At 49.7% G+C, this 22,860-nt stretch overlaps 1 protein-coding gene and 1 long non-coding RNA gene across 5 annotated transcripts in view; one reads left to right on the forward strand and one right to left on the reverse strand.

The window, feature by feature from the left end:
- Nucleotides 1-228: 228 nt before the first annotated feature.
- LOC135186915 (uncharacterized) lies at nt 229-13,358 on the forward strand. Its single transcript, XR_010307145.1, has 3 exons — nt 229-358; nt 5,493-5,619; nt 13,119-13,358. It is a non-coding gene; the product is annotated as an uncharacterized LOC135186915 (long non-coding RNA).
- A 61-nt stretch (nt 13,359-13,419) lies between these two features.
- PID1 (phosphotyrosine interaction domain containing 1) overlaps nt 13,420-22,860 on the reverse strand; it is a 97,525-nt gene continuing 88,084 nt past the window's right edge. For all 4 annotated transcript variants that reach the window (XM_064165092.1, XM_064165091.1, XM_064165093.1 and 1 more), the window contains exon 3: nt 13,420-15,008. In XM_064165092.1, coding sequence (XP_064021162.1) covers nt 14,532-15,008 — 477 coding nt within the window. In that variant the 3' untranslated portion in view covers nt 13,420-14,531. The remainder of the gene's footprint in view (nt 15,009-22,860) is intronic.

The following is a 22,860-nucleotide window of genomic DNA, read 5'->3' on the forward strand; positions in this document are numbered from 1 at the left end:
GTGCTAAGTGGGACTGGATGTTCTTGGAGGTCTCTTCCAACCTGGTTGATTCTGTGATTCTTTCAGTAAATACCATCTGCTAGGTACATTGTGCATCTGCAGCTTCTGTCAGTTGGGTTGTGTTGGATTTGAGATGTGCTTGTTTTCAGATGACACTCAGTGCACCACATGCCCTCAGATCACAGATTCCCACATTGCTGTTTCCCCTCTTAACAAATCTAGGAGTGGCTCTCGGTTACTCAGCCTTGTACACAGAGGTGGAGCATGAGTGTTCTGCTCACTTCTCAAGACCTTCTGAGAAGAGGAGTCATTTGTCAAACAGAGCCAGAAGGTGCCAATGCTAAGGGTCACATCACCAGTGAATACCAATAAGTCACAAAGAGTGTCCCTAATCTGAGAAGGGTTGCATGAGATCAGAGGGACCAAGACAGGCTGGTGAAATGGGCTGAGGAGAGTCTGCTGAGGTTCACTAAAGCTAAGTGCAGAAAAAAGGACTTGGGGGTACTTGTGGCTTAGGGGAAAGGGCTTGGGAGCATTAGTGCATGAAAAGCTTTGTTATTCAGCATTCCTACGTAATTAAAGGCTCCTTCATGCTGCTTTGCTTACCAAGCCTCGTGGCTTCACCATCTGACTGGGAAGCTGCAGCCTGCAATCCCAGCTGGACACCAGAAGTAATGCTGGTTATTATCCCACTGGCACTCATCTTCTTCATTCCTTCCAGAGCTCCCTGGAGATAGCCATTCCTGATAGCAATGTACGATTGACTTACAGTTGTAATTGGCCTGGGGAGGAAGAGATGGGCCAAGTTCTCTGCTACAGAAGCCAAGACAGGCGAGACAAACCACCCCATTCTTTCCACAGAATGGTATCAGAGGGTTGCTTTGGTTGGAAAAGGCCTCCTGGTTCATCCAGTTAACTGTCAACACTACCCTGGCCATTACACTGTGTCCTAGAGTGTCATGGCCACAAGTTTCTGGAACACCTCCAGGGATGGTGACTCCACCACCTCCCCAGGCAGCCCCTTCCAATGCATCACCACTCTTTCAGGAAAGAATTTTGTCCTTAAGTTCCTCTGGTGCAATTTCAGGCCATATATCTGTGTGTGTACATTAAGAGAGTGCATTTTAAGCCTTATCATGTTGTCTGGCTTGTCCTCCAGCCTGCATCACTTTGGGACAGAAAGAAGCCAGCTCCTAGAAATCTGCTTGTTTTGGCTCTGGCTTCTAACATGCCTCGATGGATAACACATAATGGTGTCATTTTGAAGAGGCCTTCAGATAAAATGCTGCACATTAAATGCCATTTTTCTGTGCTCTATCAGAAATATAGGAGGCAGGGCTTGGCTGGAAATAAATGACACTGATGGTATCTGCTGATATCAAGGAATATTAAGTGTTTTCTTCTTGCCCACTGAGCCCTCGCAGAATGAAGGATTAAGAGGGATGTTCAGGTTCTGGAATGTGTCCAGAGAAGGGTGACAAAGCTGGTGAGGGGCCTGGAGCACAGCCCTTGAGGAGAGGCTGAGGGAGCTGGGGGTGTGCAGCCTGCAAAAGAGGAGGCTCAGGGCAGACCTCATTGCTGTCTACAACTACCTAAAGGGAGGCTGTAGCCAGGTAGGGTTGGTCTCTTCTGCCAGGCAACCAGCAACAGAACAAGGGGACACAGTCTGCAGTTGTGGCAGGGGAGGTCTAGGCTGGATGCTAGGAGGAAGTTGTTGGCAGAGAGAGTGATTGGCATTGGAATGGGCTGTCCAGGGAGGTGGTGGAGTCACCACCCCTGGAGGTGTTGAAGAAAAGCCTGGATGAGGCACTTAGTGCCATGGTCTGGTTGATTGGACAGGGCTGGGTGCTAGGTTGGACTGGATGATCTTGAAGGTCTCTTCCAACCTGGTTGATTCTATGATGAGTGAGCATCCCTGCAGAAAAGGACTTGGCTGTACTGGTTGGGTGCAGCTGGACAGGAGCCAGCAATATGCACCTGTAGGCCAGAAAGCTGATCACATCAAAAGACGTGTGGCCAGGACATGGACAGGGGTGATTATGCCACTCTGATCTGCTCTGGTGAGACCTCATCTGGAGCATTGTGTCTAAATCTGGAGCCCTCATCAGGAGGAGGACATTGACCTGCTCCAGCAGGTCCAATGAAAAGTCACTTGAGCCATACAATTAAATTAAAAACCTCTATATTATCAGAGCTTTCCAATCAAAACCCTGCAGCAGAGCTCAGGCAGAAGGGAGATGCCCTCCTGCCATCTTGGCTCAATGGCCATGGTGGTGCTAGGCTGACAGTTGGACTCAAGGATCTTAAAGGTCTTTTCCAACTGAAACCATTCTCTGATTCTGTCTGCATCCTCACAAGCTGCACCCAGGCTCCAGCTCACAGCTGCAGTGATTTCCTAAGCTGCAACAAAGTTCCAGTGGCAGCATCCCCACACTGCTGCTGTTCCAGCAGATCAGCAGTCCCCCAACCACCACCCCACACACCCCCGACCTGCACAAATCACAGCTGATAAAGAACCAGCTGCAGCCCTCTCACAAGGCTCACTGGATGGACACAGGTGCATCAATGCACTCCCCACGGGAAAGCAGGACAAGAAACATGAACTGGGGTCTGTTTGGAGAGAGATTCCTCACTGAGAAATGCTGATTTGAGCTCACACCTCCATCAGGAGCACGTGCAGATGTTCATGACCTCACAGCAACTCAACACATCTGGGATGCCTACCATATCTCTGCCTTCCTCACTGGTTTTCTAGAGGGCTTTTTGTGCATTCTATTTGGTTTAGCTTCCCCCCCACCTTCTTTTTAAGTGATAGAAGTCTAAGATGGCTAACTGTCTTCTCTACTTGTCCTCTAAACTCTGAGATTCAGTCTCAATATCTGCACTCTAAAGGGATGAGAACCTTGAGGTGAAGCCTGCATGGAGCAGTACACAAAGCGCGGCTACCAGAGGATGGAGACTCCCTTTTTGCAAGGAGTCCCCTGGAAAAGCAAGGGCTGATGGAGGACCAGTTGCTGCTGGGGAGGTTCCCACTGAACTCCACAAGAAAATGCTTCCCCATGAGAGCAGTCAGACCTTGGAATCATCTCCCAAGGCAAGCAGTGGCTTCTCCTCCACTGGACTCTTCTAAGACTCAGCCTGCGAGGGCGCTGGGCCAGCTCATTCCAACCAGACAGTTACCTAGAAAAGTTGGACCAGATGATCCTTGGAGCCCTTCCCAAGCTGGCATTCTGTGACTGTTTTCTACATGCCAGGTTGTGGAGCAGCATTGTGTGCCAGGTATTATTTCTGCTAACGAGCCCTTCTGGCTGCTCCACGTGCTGGAGGAGTCAGCTTTTCCCACTCTCTCGCCTGCGCGTTTGAGCGAGGAGCCGCGTTTGCCCGCGATGAAAGCCAGATGTTCCCGGAGAGCTGCCTCTCCTCCAGGGAAACGTTTGTCAGAGCAGGAGCAGGCGCTGCAGCTTTGCCCCAAATTACTCACATTCCTCCTTTTTCCTCTTCTGAGCAGGAACTGCAAGAAGCTGTGTTTGAAAGCAAGGGGACTGTGACTGCAAATTAAAAGCCTTTGCCATGACGCCTTTCAAAGCCGGTAATCGGGATTTAAGTGTCCTGGAGAAGAGAAGGCTGAGAGGAGATCTCATTAATGCTTATAAATACCTGAAGGGGGGGAATCAGGCAGAAGCTGCCAGCCTCTTTTCAGTGGCATCCTGTGGCAGGACAAACACAAACTTCAACACTGGAAATTCCACCTCAGCCTGGCCAAAAATGTCCTGCGGGGATGACAGAGCACTGGCGAAGGCTGCGCGGAGGGAGGGCTTGTGGAGCCTGCTTCTCTGGAGCCTTCCAAGACCCATCTGGATGCATTTCTGTGGGATCCTGCTCTGGCAAGGAGTGGGGACTCAGTGATCTCTTGAGGTCCCTACACATTCAGATTTTAAAAGGAATTTCTGAATGCATTTATTCATTGTGGATTCTGAATGCATTTATGTCGTGTTGTAGCTGAGCTAATGACAGAACTGGTTTAGTATTGCTGAGGAGGAGGAGCTGAGGGAACTGGATTTGTTTAGCCTGGAGAAGAGGAGGCTGAGAGGAGATCTCATTGCTCTCTACAGTGAGGGGTTGCTGTCTTCTCCCCAGTGTCAGGTGATAGAAGAGGTTAGGGCCTGAAATTGTGCCGTGGGAGGTTTAGGTTGGATATTAGGAAGCATTTCTTTTCCTGAAAAAGTGGTCAGGCGTTGGAACAGGCTGCCCAGAGTCATAGAACCACAGAATCAGTCAGGGTTGGAAGGGACCACAAGGAGCAGCCAGTTCCAACCCCCCTGCCATGCCCAGGGACACCCTACCCTAGAGCAGGCTGCACACAGCCTCATCCAGCCTGGTCTTAAACACCTCCAGGGATGGGGCCTCAACCACCTCCCTGGGCAACCCATTCCAGGCTCTCACCACTCTCATGCTCAACAGCTTCCTCCTCACATCCACTCTGACTCTCCCCACCTCCAGCTTTGCTCCATTCCCCCCAGTCCTGGCACTCCCTGAGAGCTTAAAAAGTTCCTCCCCAGTGGTAACGTCGCTGTCCCTGGAGATGTTCAAGAAACACATGGACATGACAATTTGTGACGTGGTGTTAGGCTGATGGCTGAACTTGACCTTAAAGGTCTTTTCCAGCTGAAACAATTCTATGATTCTGTGATCTCTGGCATGAAGAGAACCTGTGGCATCCCCCATCAGGTCACTCTCTCCTGGGAGCATGCAGCACCAGGACCTGGAGAGGTGGCACACTCCCAGTTGCAGTAATTCCCCTGTTCTAAGATACTAGAGCAGCTTTTTGGTGGTTTCAATCTTCTTCCACAGAAGCAGTCAGCTTGTGTCACCTGCTAGGCTGGAGCTCCCTGCTCGTGAGTCCCTGCTTGTTACCAAGAGCTGCTCAGGTGTGGGAGTGCAAGAAGAAAGAGTCTAGCCCTTCTCACACATGGCAGCTGAGGTGTCTCCTGCCAGGCCACAGACAAGCACAGCAGATGGTTTGGGATTGGGATTTCCAGATTTAGGGGATTTTGCACTGCCTGGGGAGTTCTCACAAAGGTTTTTTTCATATCGTGGTGTCTGACATGATTTGGAGGCTGAGGAACTTAAATGCTGCAAATCAAACACAAAGGAGAAGAGTTCTAGTCCTTGTGATCAGAAAAACCAGACCTTTTGAAACGCAAACCAGCTGGTTCCTAAGTCTCCAGACATGCAAGGCATGTGTGAGGGAATGTGGATTCAGTTGGTCTTAGAAAACACAAGCTTCGAAAAGTAATCACCTCATGAGCTTGGACCCTTAGATCATTTGGAGTTCAGCCAAGTCCCTCTGCCTTATCAGTACCAAATGTGTGATGCTGTTTGCCTGAAGGAAAAAAGGTTTTATGCCTAGATTTGGAGCGTATCAGTTATCACCTGAATATCAGCTGCTGACAGAGAGTGGAATCTAACATCAGTTTGAACTTTCCCTTCAGGTAATCCGTTGGAAAAGAAAAACCATGAAGAAGTTTCCACCAGAAATTACTTCCACTTGGCTAAAGACTTTGCTGTTTAACTACAAAGGGCCCAGGTCTGGATCTGGCTGCATCCCTCTGTGGAATGGTGAGTTTCTTTGGTGTCAGCCAGGAAAACATGTGAGGAATGTCTTTCCCTCTTCTCTTTGCAAGCCAGAGTAGGAAAAAGTCCAATAACTGTTTCTAGGACTGCAGAAAAAGTGGAGAGCTTTTAGGTCACTACACTTCTTGCTGTCTACAACTACCTGAGGGGTGGTTGTGGCCAGGGGGAGGTTGCTCTCTTCTCTCAGGTGGCCAGCGCCAGAACAAGAGGACACAGCCTCAGGCTGTGCCAGGGGAAATTTAGGCTGGAGGTGAGGAGAAAGTTCTTCCCTGAGAGAGTCATTGGACACTGGAATGGGCTGCCTGGGGAGGTGGTGGAGTCGCCGTCCCTGGGGCTGTTCAAGGCAGGATTGGACGTGGCACTTGGTGCCATGGTCTGGCCTTGAGCTCTGTGGTAAAGGGTTGGACTTGATGATCTGTGAGGTCTCTTCCAACCTTGGTGAAACTGTGATACTGTGATACATCAGCATGAATATGCAGCATTGCCAGTCAAGGTGAGTGTAAGAGTTTTTCTAACCACCTTAAGAAAAGTCTTACTGGATGTGGAGTAAGTTTGTTTGGTTTTCAGACTCTGAAGGCTAAACATCTTCTGCTCATACTGTCTTCTGTGGAGCTCTGAGTGAAGGGGTGGAGCTCAGCAGCATTTGTGCTGTGGGGTTTGGGGTTCCTCCAGCTGCATCCAGGGAAGGAGGAAAGCAGAGTGTAACTGCTTTCATCTTTCAAACTCAGAAGGCTCCTAAGAGAAGCTTAATGAGGACTTGAGACTTGAGAACAAGTCTTACATGGAGCAGCTAAGTGAACTGGGATTTTGTTTAGACTGGAAAAGAGAAGGCTGAAGGGAGACCTGGCTTGCTCCAACTCCCTGAAAGGAGGTTGGAGTGAGATGGGAGTTAATCTCTTCTCACTAGCATCAAGTGATAGAATGAGAGGAAACGTCCTAAAATTGTGCCAGGGGAGGTTTAGTTTGGAGATTAGGAACAATTTCTGTGCTGCAAGAGTAGTCAGGCATTGGAACAGGCTGCCCAGGGAGGTGCTGCAGTCACTATCCCTGGAGGTGTTCAAGAGATGTGTGGGGATGGCACTCTGGGACACGGTTTAATGACCATAGTGATGTTAGCTTGAAGGTTGGACTTGACAATCTTAGAGGTCTCTGCCAGGCAAAACAATTCCATGATTTGCACTGTGCACTACATTCCCTGTTCTTTCCCTGTCACTTGTAATTGCTGTCATTGTTCTTGGAAAGAGATCGTCCTGTGAACGATGCAGAACGAGGCTGCTGTGCTTGTCTGTGGGCAGCAGAGATGTTCTAACAAGGGCAGCCAGAAGTGAATTTCACTCTCAGAAAGCAAAGGATTTTCTACAATGCACATGAAAAAGTTATTGCTATCTCCAATCAGCTACCTCTCATTTGGAGGTAAGAGAAAGAGTTGCAGACATGATCACTGAGGATATAGCTAATTGAGATTTTATTGCACAGTTGAGTTAAACTGTTGAGGGCTGAGTGCTTAGTACCATGCCAGTGCTGCTTGGCTCAATCTCATCTTTAATGGATTCCAGAGCTGGTGGTTTCAAGTAACAGCTTTCTCAGGTCCCAAGAAAGTAATGAAGTACACAGAGGAAGTTCAAAGGAAAGTTCTCTAGAGAGGAAAAAAAGAGAGCTAAAATGATGATATTGTCAACTGGGGGATATTTTTATGCACATAAAAGATGCCAGACCTATCCCAGTGCAGAAACAGGTGGAGACTGAAACAGTGCCTGACTCATAGACTCTGCTTTGCATCTACCCAGGCACTCCTAAATCGCTTGGGAGGTGATTTGCAGGTGGATTTTCTGTGGGGTTTTTTTCCAGTTAGCTCTGGCCACACTGAGATAAGGCACTTGCATCTCCCTTCCTCTTTCTCTGGTCTGGCTGTTCAGTAGCAAAGGAAAGACCCTGGAAGAACTGGAACTAGGTCTGATGTGAGAGGAGCTGTGCAATCAGTCCCTGCACCATTCCTCTGCCATCCTGCTCTTGACATCCCAGGGAGGTTACTGTAGCTTCCAGTGAGCCCTGCTCTGCTCCCTGGGCCACTGCACCTCCTTCCACAGGTAGCAGCTCTGACTGAATTTGTGTGACCTGTCAGAAAGATGCTCCTTTTCTTACTGATGTTGTGGAGGTGTTTGTATGGCAATGTGTTAGTCTGTGCTGAGCAGGGCATGAAAGGCCTGCAGTGAGCAGGACGACCAGAAAGGCCAAGGTCTCCTTCCTGCAGTGAGCAGGACGACCAGAAAGGCCAAGGTCTCCTTCCTGCAGTGAGCAGGATGACCAGAAAGGCCAAGGTCTCCTTCCTGCAGTGTGCAGGATGACCAGAAAGGCCAAGGTCTCCTTCCTGCAGGATGACCTACCTTCATGATCCTACCTCCATCCATTGCCATCAATCTGGTTGTATATATATACATATATATATATATATATATATATTTGCATCTTGTTTTCCTTCCCTATACCTCTTTGTAACTCCCCTCCTTTAAATACCTTTTATTTATTAAGGGTTTTTCTTTTAACTCCCAAGTGGAAGCAGGACTTTATTTGGGTGTGCTGTTTTGCCCTCTGCCTTGCCACATCTCATTCCTTTCTTTCCAGAGGGGGTGGGAGGGGAGAGGGGAAGGCATCCTATTGTTCTGTTCGTTCTGTCAGCTATATTTTGAGTCTCTAGAACCAACACAGGTGGGCACATGGGGCCAGGAGAGTCCCAGTGCTGCTGGCTGTGGAGAGCACTCACAGCCAAGCCACAGCAAGGGTGCCCAGCAGTCTGACAGTACTTTGCTGGCAACACAAAGAGGTTGCCCAGAGAGGTGGAGAAGTCACTGTCCCTGGAGGTGTTCAAGAAGCATATAGCTGTGGTGCTTTGGGTAATGGCAGTGGCCAGGATGGTGGTAGGTTGCTGCTGGACTCCACGATCTGGGAGGTCTTTTGCAGCTGGGACGAGTCTGTGATTCTGTGAAGCAATGCTGCATTGGGTTGAGCTCAGCAGGGGGCTGCATGCCCCATGCATAACGTCCTGAGGACCTGATGTGTGCCTCTCAAAGCACCAGGAACGCCTCACGGCTCACGTTCTGCCTGAGTGGGGCTCAGCTAATTCAGCAGCAGCAGTTTGTTCTGCTCAGAATCCTGGAGAACGGCTCCTCTCCTAAGGAATTTCCTCTGACTCAACTGCCAAGATACAATGAGATTCCAGGTTTGTTGTTGTCTGCTGGAGTGATGGGGATTCTATTTTGCTGGCACGTTTTCCCTGACCCTGTGTCAGCAGCATAGCTGGGCTATGAGCTAATGCCTGTGTGCTAGGCGAGCAGCTGTGTGCGTCGTGGCCAGAGAGAGCACTAAGTCTGATCAGTCCAGTGGAGTTGCTTAGGCAAAACAGGGAATTAGAATCACAGAATGCATTGCTTGGGAAGGGACCCTCATAGGTCATTTTGTTCAACCACCTCCTGCAGTGAGCAAGGACATGTCCAACTAGATCAGGTTGCTCAGGGCTCCGGTCAAGTTTGACCTCGAACGTCTCCAGGGATGGGGCCTCATCCACATCTCTGGGCAAACCTGTTCCAGTATTTCACCACTCTCATTGTGAAGAACTTCCTCCTGATGGCCAACCTATATCTACTTTGTTTCAAGCCACTGCCCCTCGTTCTATCACTACAAGCCCTTCTAAACAGTCCTTCCCCAGCTTTTTTGTAGGCCCCCCTCAGATACCAAAACGTTACTCTAAGGTTTCCCCAGAGCCTTCTCTTCTCCAGGTTGAACACCCCAGCTCTCTCAGCCTGTCCATGTACAAGAGGTGCTCCAGCCTTCTGATCATCTTTGTGGCCCTCCTCTGGACCTGTTCCAGCAGGTCCATGTCCTCCTTGTATTGGAGGCCCTGTAGGTGGACACTGCAGGTGAAGTCTTACCAGAGGTCACTCTCACCAGCAGGGTAGCAGAGTTACCTCTTTGAATCTGCTGGGCATGCTTCTGTTGATGCAACCCTCTGGGCTGCAAGTGCACCTTGCCAACTCCTGCCTGCTTCTCATTGGCTGTTAACTTCAATCCAGAAGAGTAAGTGATGTCTGACCATGCAAGATGTGTGTCACTGTCATGCAGGTGGAAATCAAGATGGCCTCAGCTGTCATACATAAAGATGCACTGAATCACAGAATTTCCCAGATTGGAAAAGCCCTTCAAGACCATTGAGTCCAATCATTAGTTTCACACTGACAAGTGCTTGACTAACCCAAATCCCTCAGCACAACATCTAAGCACTATGAATCACTGTGGTTGGAAAGGACCACCAGGATCAGCCAGCCCAACCTTCATCCCAGCATCCTTCAGCACTAGGCCATAGCTTCAAGCACCACATCCACTCTCCTTTTAAACACCTCCAGGGATGGTGACTCCACCACCTCCCTGGGCAGCCTGTTCCAGTGCCTGACCACCTGCTCAGGAAAGAACTTCCTCCCAACAGCCAACCTAAACCTCCCCTGATGCAACTTGAGGCCATTTCCTCTTGTCCTGTCATTAGTAATCGGGGAGAAGAGACCAGCTCCAGCCTCACTACAGCCTCCTTTTAGGTAGTTGCAGAGGGCAATAAGGTCCCCTCTCAGCCTCCTCTTCTCCAGACTGAACAACACCAGTTGAGGGGTTCCCCAGTTGAGGAAGAACGGAAGAAGCCCTACAGCCACTGAACAGCTAAACAGAGCAAAGTGCTGTGCCTTTATTTCCTGGTGGTGCTTTGGGTCTGCAGCGTTGTTCTTCCCACTTCAGCATCAAATACTTGTGAAGTTGTAAGGAAGGAGGACTGCTCTGCCAGCCCTGATCCTTCTCCCTGTGCTGCTGCAGGCCTCACATTGTCATCACAGGCTTTTCAAAGCTGCTGGATTGGTTGAGGCTCCAACCCTGGAAACATTTAAGGTCAAACCTGATGGAGCCCTGAGCAACCTAATCTAGTTTATGTCCCTTCTCACTGCAGGGAGGTTGGACAAGATGACCTTTGAGGGTCCCTTCCTGCCTGATGCATTCTGTGAATTAACTGGCATTCTGTTGGCAACAGGGATGAGGCTTGAACTGGACAGGAAATCAGAAGAGGCAGACTTGCAGTGGGGTCTGGTAACCCTTAAACCATGTCATCTGTGGAAACTCTGTGAGCTGCTTTGGGGAACAGTGGAGCACAGCTTCCACACCTGCTTTTGCCCTGCATAAACCTCCTTGCATTAGAGGTAACCACTGCCTCAAGAGACATGGAATCATCACAGCATGGTTCATGTTGGAAGGGACCCCAAGCATCATCTGGTCCAATCTTTCTGTTCTAGAGAAACGTTTTCTCTCCCCTTGCTTTTTAAAGCAGATTCTAAGGTGTCAGGTTTTGTGCTTGTGGCTGCACTGGCAATGGAAGAGGCTCGAGGTTGCTTCTATCTTAAATCACATTTCACCCCTGAAAGGTTTTTTTGTGGTCTTAAAGGTGTTGGATAGAATCCTAGAATGGGTCAGGTTGGAAGAGACTTAACAGGAACCTTCAGAAGCTTACCAGGAATCTTGGGGCAAGTTTGTAAGTGGCAAGTTTTAGTTCTAGCAGTGATAGAAGTATCATAGACTCATAGGAGACCTGCTTGCTCAGGTATCACTGTGAGGGGCTGCCCAGGTTGGCTGTGAGCTCTGTGCTAGCAGTCACAGCATTTCTCTTCTGTATTTCTGGTAAAACTTAAGGTATTGAGTGGGTTTCCAGGGTATAACAGTTGAGTGGAAGAGGCTCATTGTGGCTGTTCTTTGGAAATCTCAGAATTACCTCAAGATTTACAGCTATTTTGTACTTTCAGTTTGGCAAAGCAGCAAAGGCATTGTTAAACCTGCTTTTACTGACTTTCATGGGGCTACAGCATCTGTTGTCCTTGGGCATCCTTGGCAGCTGACTCACAGCAGCTCTGCTGGCAGAGCACCCAAACAAGTCAAGGAACTAACACATGCCTACAGCTCTGAGCAAAAGAAGATAACTTAGCAAGTTGCCTGTTTTTCCCCTTTGCTCCCAAAGACAGGGGTGTACGTGGCAGGACTGGTTTGGTTTTTTGGCCTGGTGTACAGCTCCTTTCCAAATGGGCATGGGCATGAAGGGAAGAAAAATACTCATCTTTTTCAGAGACACACTTGGAGACACGGGAGCATCCAGAGAAACATGCCTGAAAGCTGCCACAATCACACAGTTAGCAAATGGTAGGCATTGGAAGGCACCTCTGGAGATCACTGAGTCTAACCCTACTGCCAAGGCAAGTTCACCTACAGGAGGTCACACAGGAACATGTCCAGGCAGGTTTGGAATGTCTCCAGAGATGAGGACTCCACCACTCTCTGGGCAGCCTGTCCCAGTGCTCCAGCACCCTTAAAGTTCCTCCTCATGTTTAGATGGAACTTCCTGTGTTCAATTTGTGCCCATTACCATCCTCCTGACACCCACCCTCTAAGTAGTTTAAGCATTGATGAGATCCCTCCTCAGACTTTTCTTTTCCAGACTAAAAAGCTCAAATTCTCTCAGCCTCAGAGAGATGTTCCAGTCCCCTCATCATCTTTGTAGCCCTTTGCTGTACTCTATCCAGCAAGTCTCTGTTCTTCTTGGCGACCCCCTGGGGACCCCAGAGCTGGACACAGTATTCCACATGTGGCTGCACCGGGGCAGAGTAGAGGAGGTGGAGACCTGCTGGCTTCTTGATGCACCTCAGGATGCCACTGGCCTTCTTGGCCATGAGGGCAGGTTGATGGCTGATGGTCATCCTGTTCTCCACCAGGACCCAAGGTCCTTTTCCCCAGAGCAGCTCTCCAACAAGTGAGCAGCTCTCCAACAGGTGAGCAGCTCTCCAACAGGTCAGCCCCTCTCTGTACTGATCCATGGGGTTGTTCCTCCCCAGATGCAAGACTCTGCACTTGCCCTTGTTGGATTTCACTGGACTTGTCCCTGCCCTCCTCTCCAGCCTGTCCAGGTCACACTGGATGGCAGCACAGCCTGACAGAGTGTCAGCCACTCCTCCCAGTTTTTGATGCCAGCCTCTATCTCACCACCTTACGCTGCACCAGAGCCACTCTGTGATCCTCTTAAGCAGGACACAGCCTTCTCCCCCTCAGCAGAGCCCAATCCAGCTGGTCAGGTCTAGGGTGGTGTGGTTTGTCTGCCACCTCCTGCACAGCAGAAAGTACAAATTGGGTCCACGCAGAGCAAGGTTCAACCAACCAACCAACCAAACCCACCTCAGGGCAATGATGTGCCTAAATATTTAAAAGAAAGAGATCCATTAAAAAAACATGAAAGGCAATTCCCATGGAGGCTGAGGTCATACTACATGGAAATAAATTAACATTTCCCTTCCAGTAAGCAAACTGAACACAGAAGCCACACACATAAAACAAAACCACAGAGTCTGCATTGGCAAGACAGCGTAAACCTCCCAAGCTTGAACTGGAAATGTTGGTGTTTCCTTTTGTCATTACAGTCTGCCTGCATTTTCACTGGAGAACAGTTTCCAGACATTGTAAAGCAATGGTATGGTCCTTCCTCAGTCTCTCTCCATGCCCAGGCAGGACTCAGCCAGACCCTCTCACATATGAAGATCCAGACCTGCGGAACACTGACACGGAGCTGTTTGCTTCAGGCTAGCTTGCTCTCAGTGATTCTGTATGGTGCCTTGGTGTCTCTCATGCTGCCATCATCACCAACAAAGTCTTGTACAGCACCAGCCTGACTTGCACACTACTGACCTGCTCTCAGCCTTAAAAAACATAACGTGAAACCAGTTTTTCCTTTTACTTGAGTTTTATTAAACATCTGCATTTAAGGAAGGAAGGCATGACTCTGTGTACCTGCCAACGAGGAAAGATACAGGACTCCTGCTGTGAGCTTCTCAACCAGAACAGACACTCAAACCTGCCTCCTAAGGACCTGTTTCCTTTGATCCTTATAGTTGCGCAGCCCTGGCCGTGCCACCAGGCACCACCAGCTCCATCCCATCAGGGCCACCAGACCGGCAGTGTGGAGATGGGGAGTGGAGGCTACTGTGCTCCTGTCACTGCAGACCTGAGGTGGATGCGAAGTCACAGTTCAAACACTGACAGACCCAAGTGTCCCTCCACTCTCACCTGTGGGTCCACTCCTGCAGGGTCGGAAACGCACAGATTGGCTTCCCCTGCCTCTAGCCCGTACCTGAGGAGTACTTTTGCCTACCCCTTTTTGGTATCCTGCAGTAGATAGTCTGAAACGGCAACTAGTGGTGTTGGGTGACAGCCGTGGCAGGAGGTGTGCTAAGGAAATGGGTACAATGAATAAAAGAAAGGCTAGCATATTATATAATGTGTACATACAAGCAACTGCTTTGCTTTTCTACCTGTGACATGTAAATTAACTGCAGAATGCCAGGCCATTAGTCTAAAAGGCTTATGAATGGCTCTCCCAGCCTACGGATGGTCAAAGGATTTTTGTGATGCTTCCTGGAAAAAGATCCTTCAGGGACCATTAGGGCTTTCTGGATCTACTCACTCTTGTGCATCAGCTCCTAGCTAGGAATGCCAGAGGAGCAATTCAGAAACCTGACCGAGCTTCTAAGACAAAGGGGAATGGCTCTCGTTGGTGGTATTTACCTGAACTACAGTGACAAGAGAGCCCGTGATGGGTGGGTGAGGGAGAGGAGGGAGCTTTTTTCTGACTTTTGTAACAGCAGCTGATTTCACTGGACTATAATGGCTGTAATGCTGGCTAGCTGTAGGTGCTGGAGTCCTCTTTAGCCTTAAAACGCTGGTCAGACAAGTGTTCGGCAGTCCTTCGGTTCCCCGCTTCCAGTTGGTGCTTATTCATCTATCAGCTCACGTTCCCCAGGCTGCTCCTGCCCTTGCTGAACCACGACCGAGTTCGCTCAGCCGTCGTCAGACTCAAACCCGTGCGACACCTCCTGGGCCGAGCTGCTCCTGCGGATCCGCCCGTCGCTTTTCATGCTGTGAAAAGTCTTCCTAAAGGCCTCCATCATGGCGTGGGCCAGCTTCTTGGCCTCCAGCTTGCTCTCACACTCGACAGCGTGGCAGTCCATCTGGTAGGACAGGTCGTCGTTGATCTCCCGATAGACCCAAGCGAAGATGTTTGGGCTGACGTTGTGGTCAGCAGTGCAGTAGGCTATCCGTGCTACCTGGAAGGTATCCATGTGCACTGTGGCCTCGCCTTTGAGGTCCAGGTGGTGCAGCCAGACTTGGAAAGGGCGGATCTCCAGCAGGGCGTTGGCTGGGTACACACCCTCCCTGGCCAGCGTGTGCTTCTTCCACAACTCGATGACTGGTTTCTCCGTGCAGCCTGACAAAAACTGCATCCCTGTTGTGGAAATCTTACCCAAGTAGGTAACCTGCAACAGAGAGCAAAGACAGGTGAAATACAGGCAGCAGGCAGGGCTCAGACTCACAGAATCACTAAGGTTGGAAAAGGCCTTTAAGATCATTGAGCCCAACTGTAACCCAGCTACCATGACCACTAAACTATACCCTGGTGTGCCACATCCACACACTTCCTAAACACCTGCAGGGATGGTGACCCCAGCACCTCCCTGGGCAGCATCTTCCAAAGCCTGACCACTCTTGCAGGAAGGAATTTTTCCCTGATCTCCAACCTAGACCTCCCCTGGCACGACTGAAGCCCATTCCCTCTCGTTCTATCGCTAGTTACTTGGGAGAAGAGACCAAGACTGGCCTCGCTGTGCCCTCCTTGCTGTCTGCCATCCCAGGGAACTCTCCTTTATCCAGAAAACAAAGCACCCTGCTCCTGCAAAAGCTGCCATTTCCCCATCACAGTCAGTAAAGCAGCTTACAGGCTCCTTTCCAGACACTTGCTTCTCCTGATGCTGACTTCACCATTCAGCCTCTCCAAGTCTGAAGTGATCTTGCTCCCTGCAGCTCCCCTGGAAAGCCCAGCTTTGAAAACCCAGACCACCCCTCTAAGCTCATGCTCCCCACTGCCAGCCCCAGGTAGCCCTGATGATAACCACTTTTTTTTCCCCTTCCTGGCTTACTCAGATGACTTATTTGTATTCCATCTCAAACACTGATATGAGGGAGACTGAGACGTTCATGGCTGGGTAATGCAAAGCTGCAGGGGGTCAGAAAAGTGTGATCACAGCTGATGATTCTAAACTGTTGGGATGTTTTTCTCCCCAAATGACTCTGTTTTTCCACCACTTCTGCTGTTTCTAGTTGAGTATTAAGTGAGGAATAGCTCAAAACTGTTGAAAGCTCTCTCTGAGCAGGGCTGAGATGGTTATTACATCAATTTAGAAAATATGCATTTTAAAATAGGTAGTAATAGCTCTACTTTGGTTTAATCACACCACCTCGGTGTTTTTCTGTCTAGCTCTTCTGAGCAAATATCTGCACAGGCAAGCAAAGTGGTTTTGGTGGCCTGACAGTATCCTGTTCACCGGGAATCAGGCTCACTGAGAGGTCTTTACCAAAACCCAGCATTAAGCCTGTGCAAGAACATTCCAGTAAGTGTGTGCAGCTGCTAAAGAGGCTTTCTCCCACTTACCAAGAGAAGGTCAGTTTACCTGGGAACAGGGATTTTCCCTAGACAAGACAGGTCAGCACCACATCAACACAATCAGGCAGGTTATTCTGCTTGCTGCTGCTATCGCAAGGGTGCAGTTAAGAACAAAGATACAGAGGCATAAATGGTTTCTTATTTGTCTCTGTGATGGTTTGGGTGTTCCCCACCCCTCACTCTGGAAAATCACCCAGCCTAGGCTCAGTGGCTCTGGGAAATTGAACAAAGCTTTATATCCACAGCTTAGCATGATATATTGACAATATCACAGTATCACAGTATCATCAGGGTTGGAAGAGACCTCACAGATCATCAAGTCCAACCCTTTACCACAGAGCTCAAGGCCAGACCATGGCACCAAGTGCCACGTCCAACCTTGCCTTGAACAGCCCCAGGGACGGCGACTCCACCACCTCCCTGGGCAGCCCATTCCAGTGTCCAATGACTCTCTCAGTGAAGAACTTTCTCCTCACCTCAAGCCTAAATACAGCTAGAGACAGAAATAGACAAGTTAAAAAGTAATACAGAAACACAGCAGCCCTCCCAGAAACCTGAGTCCCCAGGAGGGGCTCCCAGCCACCCTTCTGCCTTCTCCCACCCCTCTACCTCACTCCAGGCTTTGCCTTACCCTTCAGGTGAGTTTGGAGGGTTGGCCAGGGGGGTTAGGAAGCAGAAGGATTAGTCACACAGACGGCAGGCTAGAGAGAAAAGGTGCAGCCCCAAAGACACAGAGCAAACAGCTGCCTTATCTATGTTTGTGTTCTTGTTCTCACACATATCAGCAAGCCTACAAGTGCAGCAGACATCACCACTGCTTCCTTTGCACAGCCTATCTATCATCTGATTCTTCTCCCCAAAATATTACAGGCTCACAGGATGTTAGGGGTTGGAAGGGACACAAGGAGATCACTGAGTCCAACCCCCCTGCCAGAGCAGGACAGTCCTATCTAACACAGATCACAGAGGAACACATCCAGGCAGGCCTTGAAAGTATCCATAGAAGGAGACCCCACAACCTCTCTGGGGAGCCTGTGCCAGTGCTCTGTGACCCTTACAGTAAAGAAGTTCCCCCTTGTGTTGAGGCAGAACCTCTTGTGCTGCAACTTACACCCATTGCTCCTTGTCTTATCCCAGGAAGCAGTAAGCAGAGCCTGTCCCCCCCTCCTCAGATACTTACAAACATTTATCAGATCCCCTCTAAGTCTTCTCCATCTAGCTTCAAACTAGCACAATCTCTTGCAGCAGCAACTGCTTGAGACAGAATCTTGTGCCTCCTCCTTCATGTTTTACAACCTCCTGTGGGCTTTCCTCCAAGCAGTTGAAGAAGAAACTCACTTTTCAGACTAGCTTTTCCAAAAGTCTGCATTTAACACTATATTAAGAAATGCAAAGGGAAAAAACCTCCACCAGAATTTCCACATTTAAACACCCTTAAAGAAAAAAAAAGCTCATGCCCACAAGGAACACAGGATTTGTACTCCATGTAAACAGGATTTTCCACAAGGAAAGTTTTGTTAAACTCCAAGATCTAAATGAAGCCACAATTAAGGAGAAAGCTTAGGGAGCATTATTGGAAGTCCATGTGGCTTAATTACACCTGCCAGAAAAGCTATTCCATAGCAATGCTGTTGCACATGGCAAGTCAGTATCATCCTTTGGCTATAAATACTCATGCTTTGCACTGGGAATATGTTAAATCTTAGATGTTAGAGCTTGCTGTTCTTTTTAACAGTGGCCAACACAACCTCTAGAGCAGTTAACAGGGCACAGGGCTGCTTTGCTTTCTTAGTGATGAAAGCTGAGCTCCTTTATGTGCTGTAGAATAACTTAGAAGGAAAGCTCAGAGCTCCCAGTGCCGACTCAGCAGACACAAAGCACTCACACAAGGCCAAAGTGGAAGATGTCTGCAACATACCAGGGAGTATTTCAACACAGCTCCAAAGTCACACTGCTCTGGAAGGATTCTTCCCAGCCTTTCCATGGCAAACTTTCATTTCCCTTCTGAGCCTTTGCTCCCTGGCAAGCCACTGTCACTCAACATGACATAAAATCCACTTGTGGGTTGCAAATATTTGGGCCTTTACAGCAAAAGCCAAGATGCTTATTTCATTCTAGAGCCTTGCCAACACCAGTGTCAGCATCTGACCCTTGCTGTGGTTTTTGTCCCTTCATAGCCCAGCTGCAGCCACCTGATGTGTTGAGATGTCTCTTGTCAAAGGACATGAGGATTAATGGCTGTCAGCTTTTATGTACTGTCCTGGACACATGCAACACTGGAGAGTTTTGACATGGCTCTTTTCACCCCTTCAGTCAGTGGGCAGGAGGTGAAAATAGACTTTAACGACTGGGCTCAAGACCATAGCATTGCCCAGCCCCATGCAGCAGCTGCCAGAGACATTTTCACTGCTAGCACAGCATGACTTGTCAGAGCAGTAAGGGATCTTTCACTTCCCATACTCAATTCCTTTCTTTCTCATTGACCTCATAGTGATTCATAGATTCATAGAATGATTTGGGTTGGAAAGGACTTTAAAGGTCAGCGAGTTCCAAGTCCCCTGGCATTGGCAGGGCCACTTTACACTAGACCAGGTTGCTCAAGGCCTCATCTGATCTGCAGGAAGGAGGCATCTATGACTTCCCTGGGCAGCCTGTTCCGTTTCTCACCACCCTTACTGTCTTCCTAATGTCCAGTCTAAATCTGCCCTCTTCAAGCTTCAACCCATCCCCCTTTGTCCTGTCAGTACAAGTGCCTGTAAAAAGTCCCTTTCCACTTCAGGTACTGGAAGGCTGCTCTAAGGTCTCCCTGGAGCCTTCTCCAGGCTGAATAGCCCCAGCTCTCTCAGCCTGTCCCTCAGGGGAGGTGTTCCAGCCCTCTGATCATCTTTGTGCCCACCCACCCCAGCTCCCACTCCTTATGCTGGGCATACCAGAACTGGATGCAGTACTCCAGATGGGGTGTCCTGAGAGCAGAGGGGGAGAATCGCCTCCCTCATCCTGCTGCTTACACTTTTGATGCAGACACTGCTGTCTTCTGGGCTGCCAGCAACTATTGCTGGCTCATACTGATTTTTTTCATTAACCAATACCCTAAAGCCCTTCTCAAGACTGCTCTTGAGCCACTCCACATACAACATGTATTTGTGCTTGGGACTGCCCCAACCCAGGTGCAGGATCTAGCACTTGGCCTTGCTGAACTTCATGAAGTTGGCTTGGGCTCACCTTTGCAGCTTGTCCAAGTCACTCTGAATGGATCCTTTCCCTCCAGTGTGTCAACCAGCCCACACAGCTTGGTGTCACAGCCACCTGCTGAAAGTGCACTCACTGCCACTGTCCATGTCTCTGACAAAGATGTTAAACAGCACTAGGCCCAGTGCTGACCCCTGAGGGAGCCACTTGTCACTCATCTCCTTTTAGACACTGAGTCAGCCATTGACTGCAGCTCTGTGAATGAGGCCAGGCAGTTCCTTTTCCAGTGAGCGGTCCACCCTTCAGTTCCAGGGGTCCAGAGTCTTCTTGCAGCTCACAGGAAACAAAGAACAGCTTAGATCCTGCATGTGCTGATCTGACATCAATCGTACTCCCCTATGGACCCTAAAGTCCATACTAATCCTAACCCAGGAGCCTCAGTTGGGTGCCTAAAGCCAGGCAGCTTGCTGCCTTTTTCTCCCTCTGGTCCCTATCCCTGGTCCCTCTCTCTTCCAAGAGAGCAGATCCAAGCAGTAAAGATGCACAATTATTACATTACAAGGGGCAGATGCTCTCTTGGCACAGGAGTCTGGCACAGGAACACATATGCACAGAAGACTGTAGGCTCTCTCACTGTGCAACACCTTGACAGCAGGACCAGATGGAAGATTAACTACTTCATTATGTCTTTAGTACCAGCATTTCTCCCACACCAGGTAATGGAGGTTTCTGTCAACCCAGTGACCAACAAAAGCTTTAACATTTAAACCAAACAGAGCACTGCCTTTGAGCCAGCAGGTGTCCACTCAGCAGATCTGCAGTCACCAGAGAATGCTCAAGAGGATCTTGAGCCTGATGCAGATCTTGGTAACAGATGACTGTCTCTTTTGTCCCTCTGGGTTTGAAAAGAAACATTCTTTTAGTCTCCAGTCTGGTCTGCAGCCACTGGTGATGCGTGATCTGAGACAGTAACACATTCCTCTCTTGAAGCTGAGGCAATCTGAGGTAGTAATTCATCTTATTCCTGAAATTAGGGGGATTGCTTCTGTGGCAGCTTTAGGGCAAGAGCTAATGAAAACACGACTGGAAGGTCTGTGTCAGGCTGCGGATGTCTTGACCCTCCAGTCAGCAAGTAAACTGTCAGACAAGAAGCAGCAGGCTAAGGACTCAGTAAACCTGCCAAAATATTTAAGGCTTGAAGAAAGCAGCAGCCCAAAGCAGGTCTGAGAGAACACTGCATGTCTTGTCATGAGTTGCCACTGGCACAGAGATAACTGTGCAGATGTTCTCTCAGTCACCTACCCCAGTGCACATGCAGCACCAGAAAGCCCCAGCCCCCTCCAGCCCCTATGCACACGCTGTTCAGGCCAGAGCAAAGCAAGCTCCAGCTTCACATCGTTACCAGCTCTGCAAAATACTGCAAGAAGCTGCTGCTCAGAGACCCTCTGCTTGGGCTTTCCTGTGCTCCAGCAGCTGGGCATGCCACCAGGCACTGGGCTCGGCGAAGTCCAAAGCTCTCTGGGTACAAAGCCATATCCTCCAGCGCCTCCAGAAGGCATCAGAAGATTGGATGAGATGTGATGGTGGTGTATCCCAAACAGTATCCTTTTCAGTTCAGAGACAAAAACAAGCAAAGAAGTAAGTAAATATCAGAAAAACTAAGATTAAAAGGGCGTGTTTCCCTCTGGCCACTGCTGCCTGGGACACCTCCCCTTCACACAGCACGGCAGCCTCCTGTCCCTGGTCACAAAGCTGTGGCAACGTTCTCTGAGAGGAGCCCTGGGCAGCTGGCAGGATGTCTGCTGGTCCCTCAGTGCAGCATCTGGAGAGCTTGCCAGGAAAGAGGGTGGCTGGTAAGGAGCTTCACGGTCGTGAGAGCAGTGCTTCCAGTGCTGGGTAGCTGCAGCAGGCTGCCCGCAGCTCTGCCAGGCTTGGAACACTCTTCGTGTCAGAGCACACAGAGCTACAGACTCAGCTGCAACGATTACCAGAGAGCACACAGAGCTACAGACTCAGCTGCAACGATTACCAGCCCCAGCTTCTGGGACGGAGGAAGCTCCCTGCCAGCCAGAGCAGCTCGTCTCTCTTCAACCTCCAGTGCAGACTGCCTCAGGCTGGCAGCTTTGGGATTTAGAGCCAGAATCTGCTTTTTGGCTCTGGAGGAAAACCAGAAATATCCCAGACATTCCACTGGGTCACTGAGCAAGTACTGTGAACTGCATTCAAGCGCTGTTTGCGCAAGTGAGACCCAACAAACGAACTCGGCTGGGGAAAAAGGCTGCAGTTTGCCTCTGCTTGTCACTCTTTCCTCACCCACACCGCCTGCTCTCCAGCCCGAGCCGTCAGGGCACAGAGACAAGGGTCTGTGTGGGAAGCTCAGCACACAGAGGTAGCCAGTGAAGGCAGTAACGTGGCTTACAGCAATACCTGAAGAGCTGTTCTGTTGAGGAGACCAAATTCAGAGAGAGAACTGCCTGAGCTGGGCAAAGAATCAAAGAGCAGCTCCAGAAAGAGCTGGAGGCTTCAGCACCTCTTCAGCAGTTAAGACCACAGCCAGGATCTGATTTCCTCAGTGGGAACAAAGCAGAACCTAAGTCTTCAAACAATGCTAAAATTCCCTCTGGAAAACAAAAGCAATAACCAAGCCCAGTCTGAAATGCATTCAGCACTCTACACCTTCAGCACTCCTTGGGAGAAATAACTGCTGAGCAGCAGCTCCTCCTTCCCTCTGTCCACCCATCCAGCTGTCCCCACAGCCACACTCACAGCAGCTGCTCACAGGTGCCTTCATTTTCCCATGTGTCCCTGAGCTGTGACCCTGCAGCAGACCCTGCCTTAGCTCCACCCTAGGAAGGGTTCGCCATGGAAGTGTGGTGTAAAGTGACAGAGCAGGACAGTCACTTTGGATTTAAGCCAATCCTCCAACTACACCTCTCTGATGAACATAAGAGCTCTGTTAACTCACCCTTTCTCTTCCAGCTTTTTTTGCGTGCAGGTAGCTGTAGTGGGTGAGAGAAGAGAAGAGAAAGAGCTGGGCCACTGTGCAAATGCTGCTTCTTGGAAAACACTCATCCCCAGCAGAAAGAAAGACATAGTACCAGTGTCACTGCTGCTTCTGAGGTAGCCTGGGAGAGCCCTTTAGCAGCCCTTTAGCAGGCGGAGTAGATGTGCTACCATGGCCCAGGGTGGGTGCCCCAATGTCCACACCCACATCTGCCAGGGGCAGCATCTCAGGCATGGAACTCTTCTGATGGAGGCCAGGGCTCATCCATAGAGGGCCTCTCATTCCTCAGACACTGAGCAGGACAGACTCCAGGGACTGCAGACAGTGGATGCAAAGCATAGAGCAGATCTCTGAGGTAGTGTTCCAGCTTGGAGTGAGACATTCCAGAGCACACAGACACCCCAGAGTTCCTCTTCCTGGCCACATAAAACCCTAGTCCTTCCAGAGCAGAGCTCTGCTAGGCCTGAAGCTGATG

Source organism: Pogoniulus pusillus, chromosome 26 (genome assembly GCF_015220805.1).
Source record: "Pogoniulus pusillus isolate bPogPus1 chromosome 26, bPogPus1.pri, whole genome shotgun sequence".
NCBI classification, from domain to species: Eukaryota; Metazoa; Chordata; class Aves; order Piciformes; family Lybiidae; genus Pogoniulus; species Pogoniulus pusillus.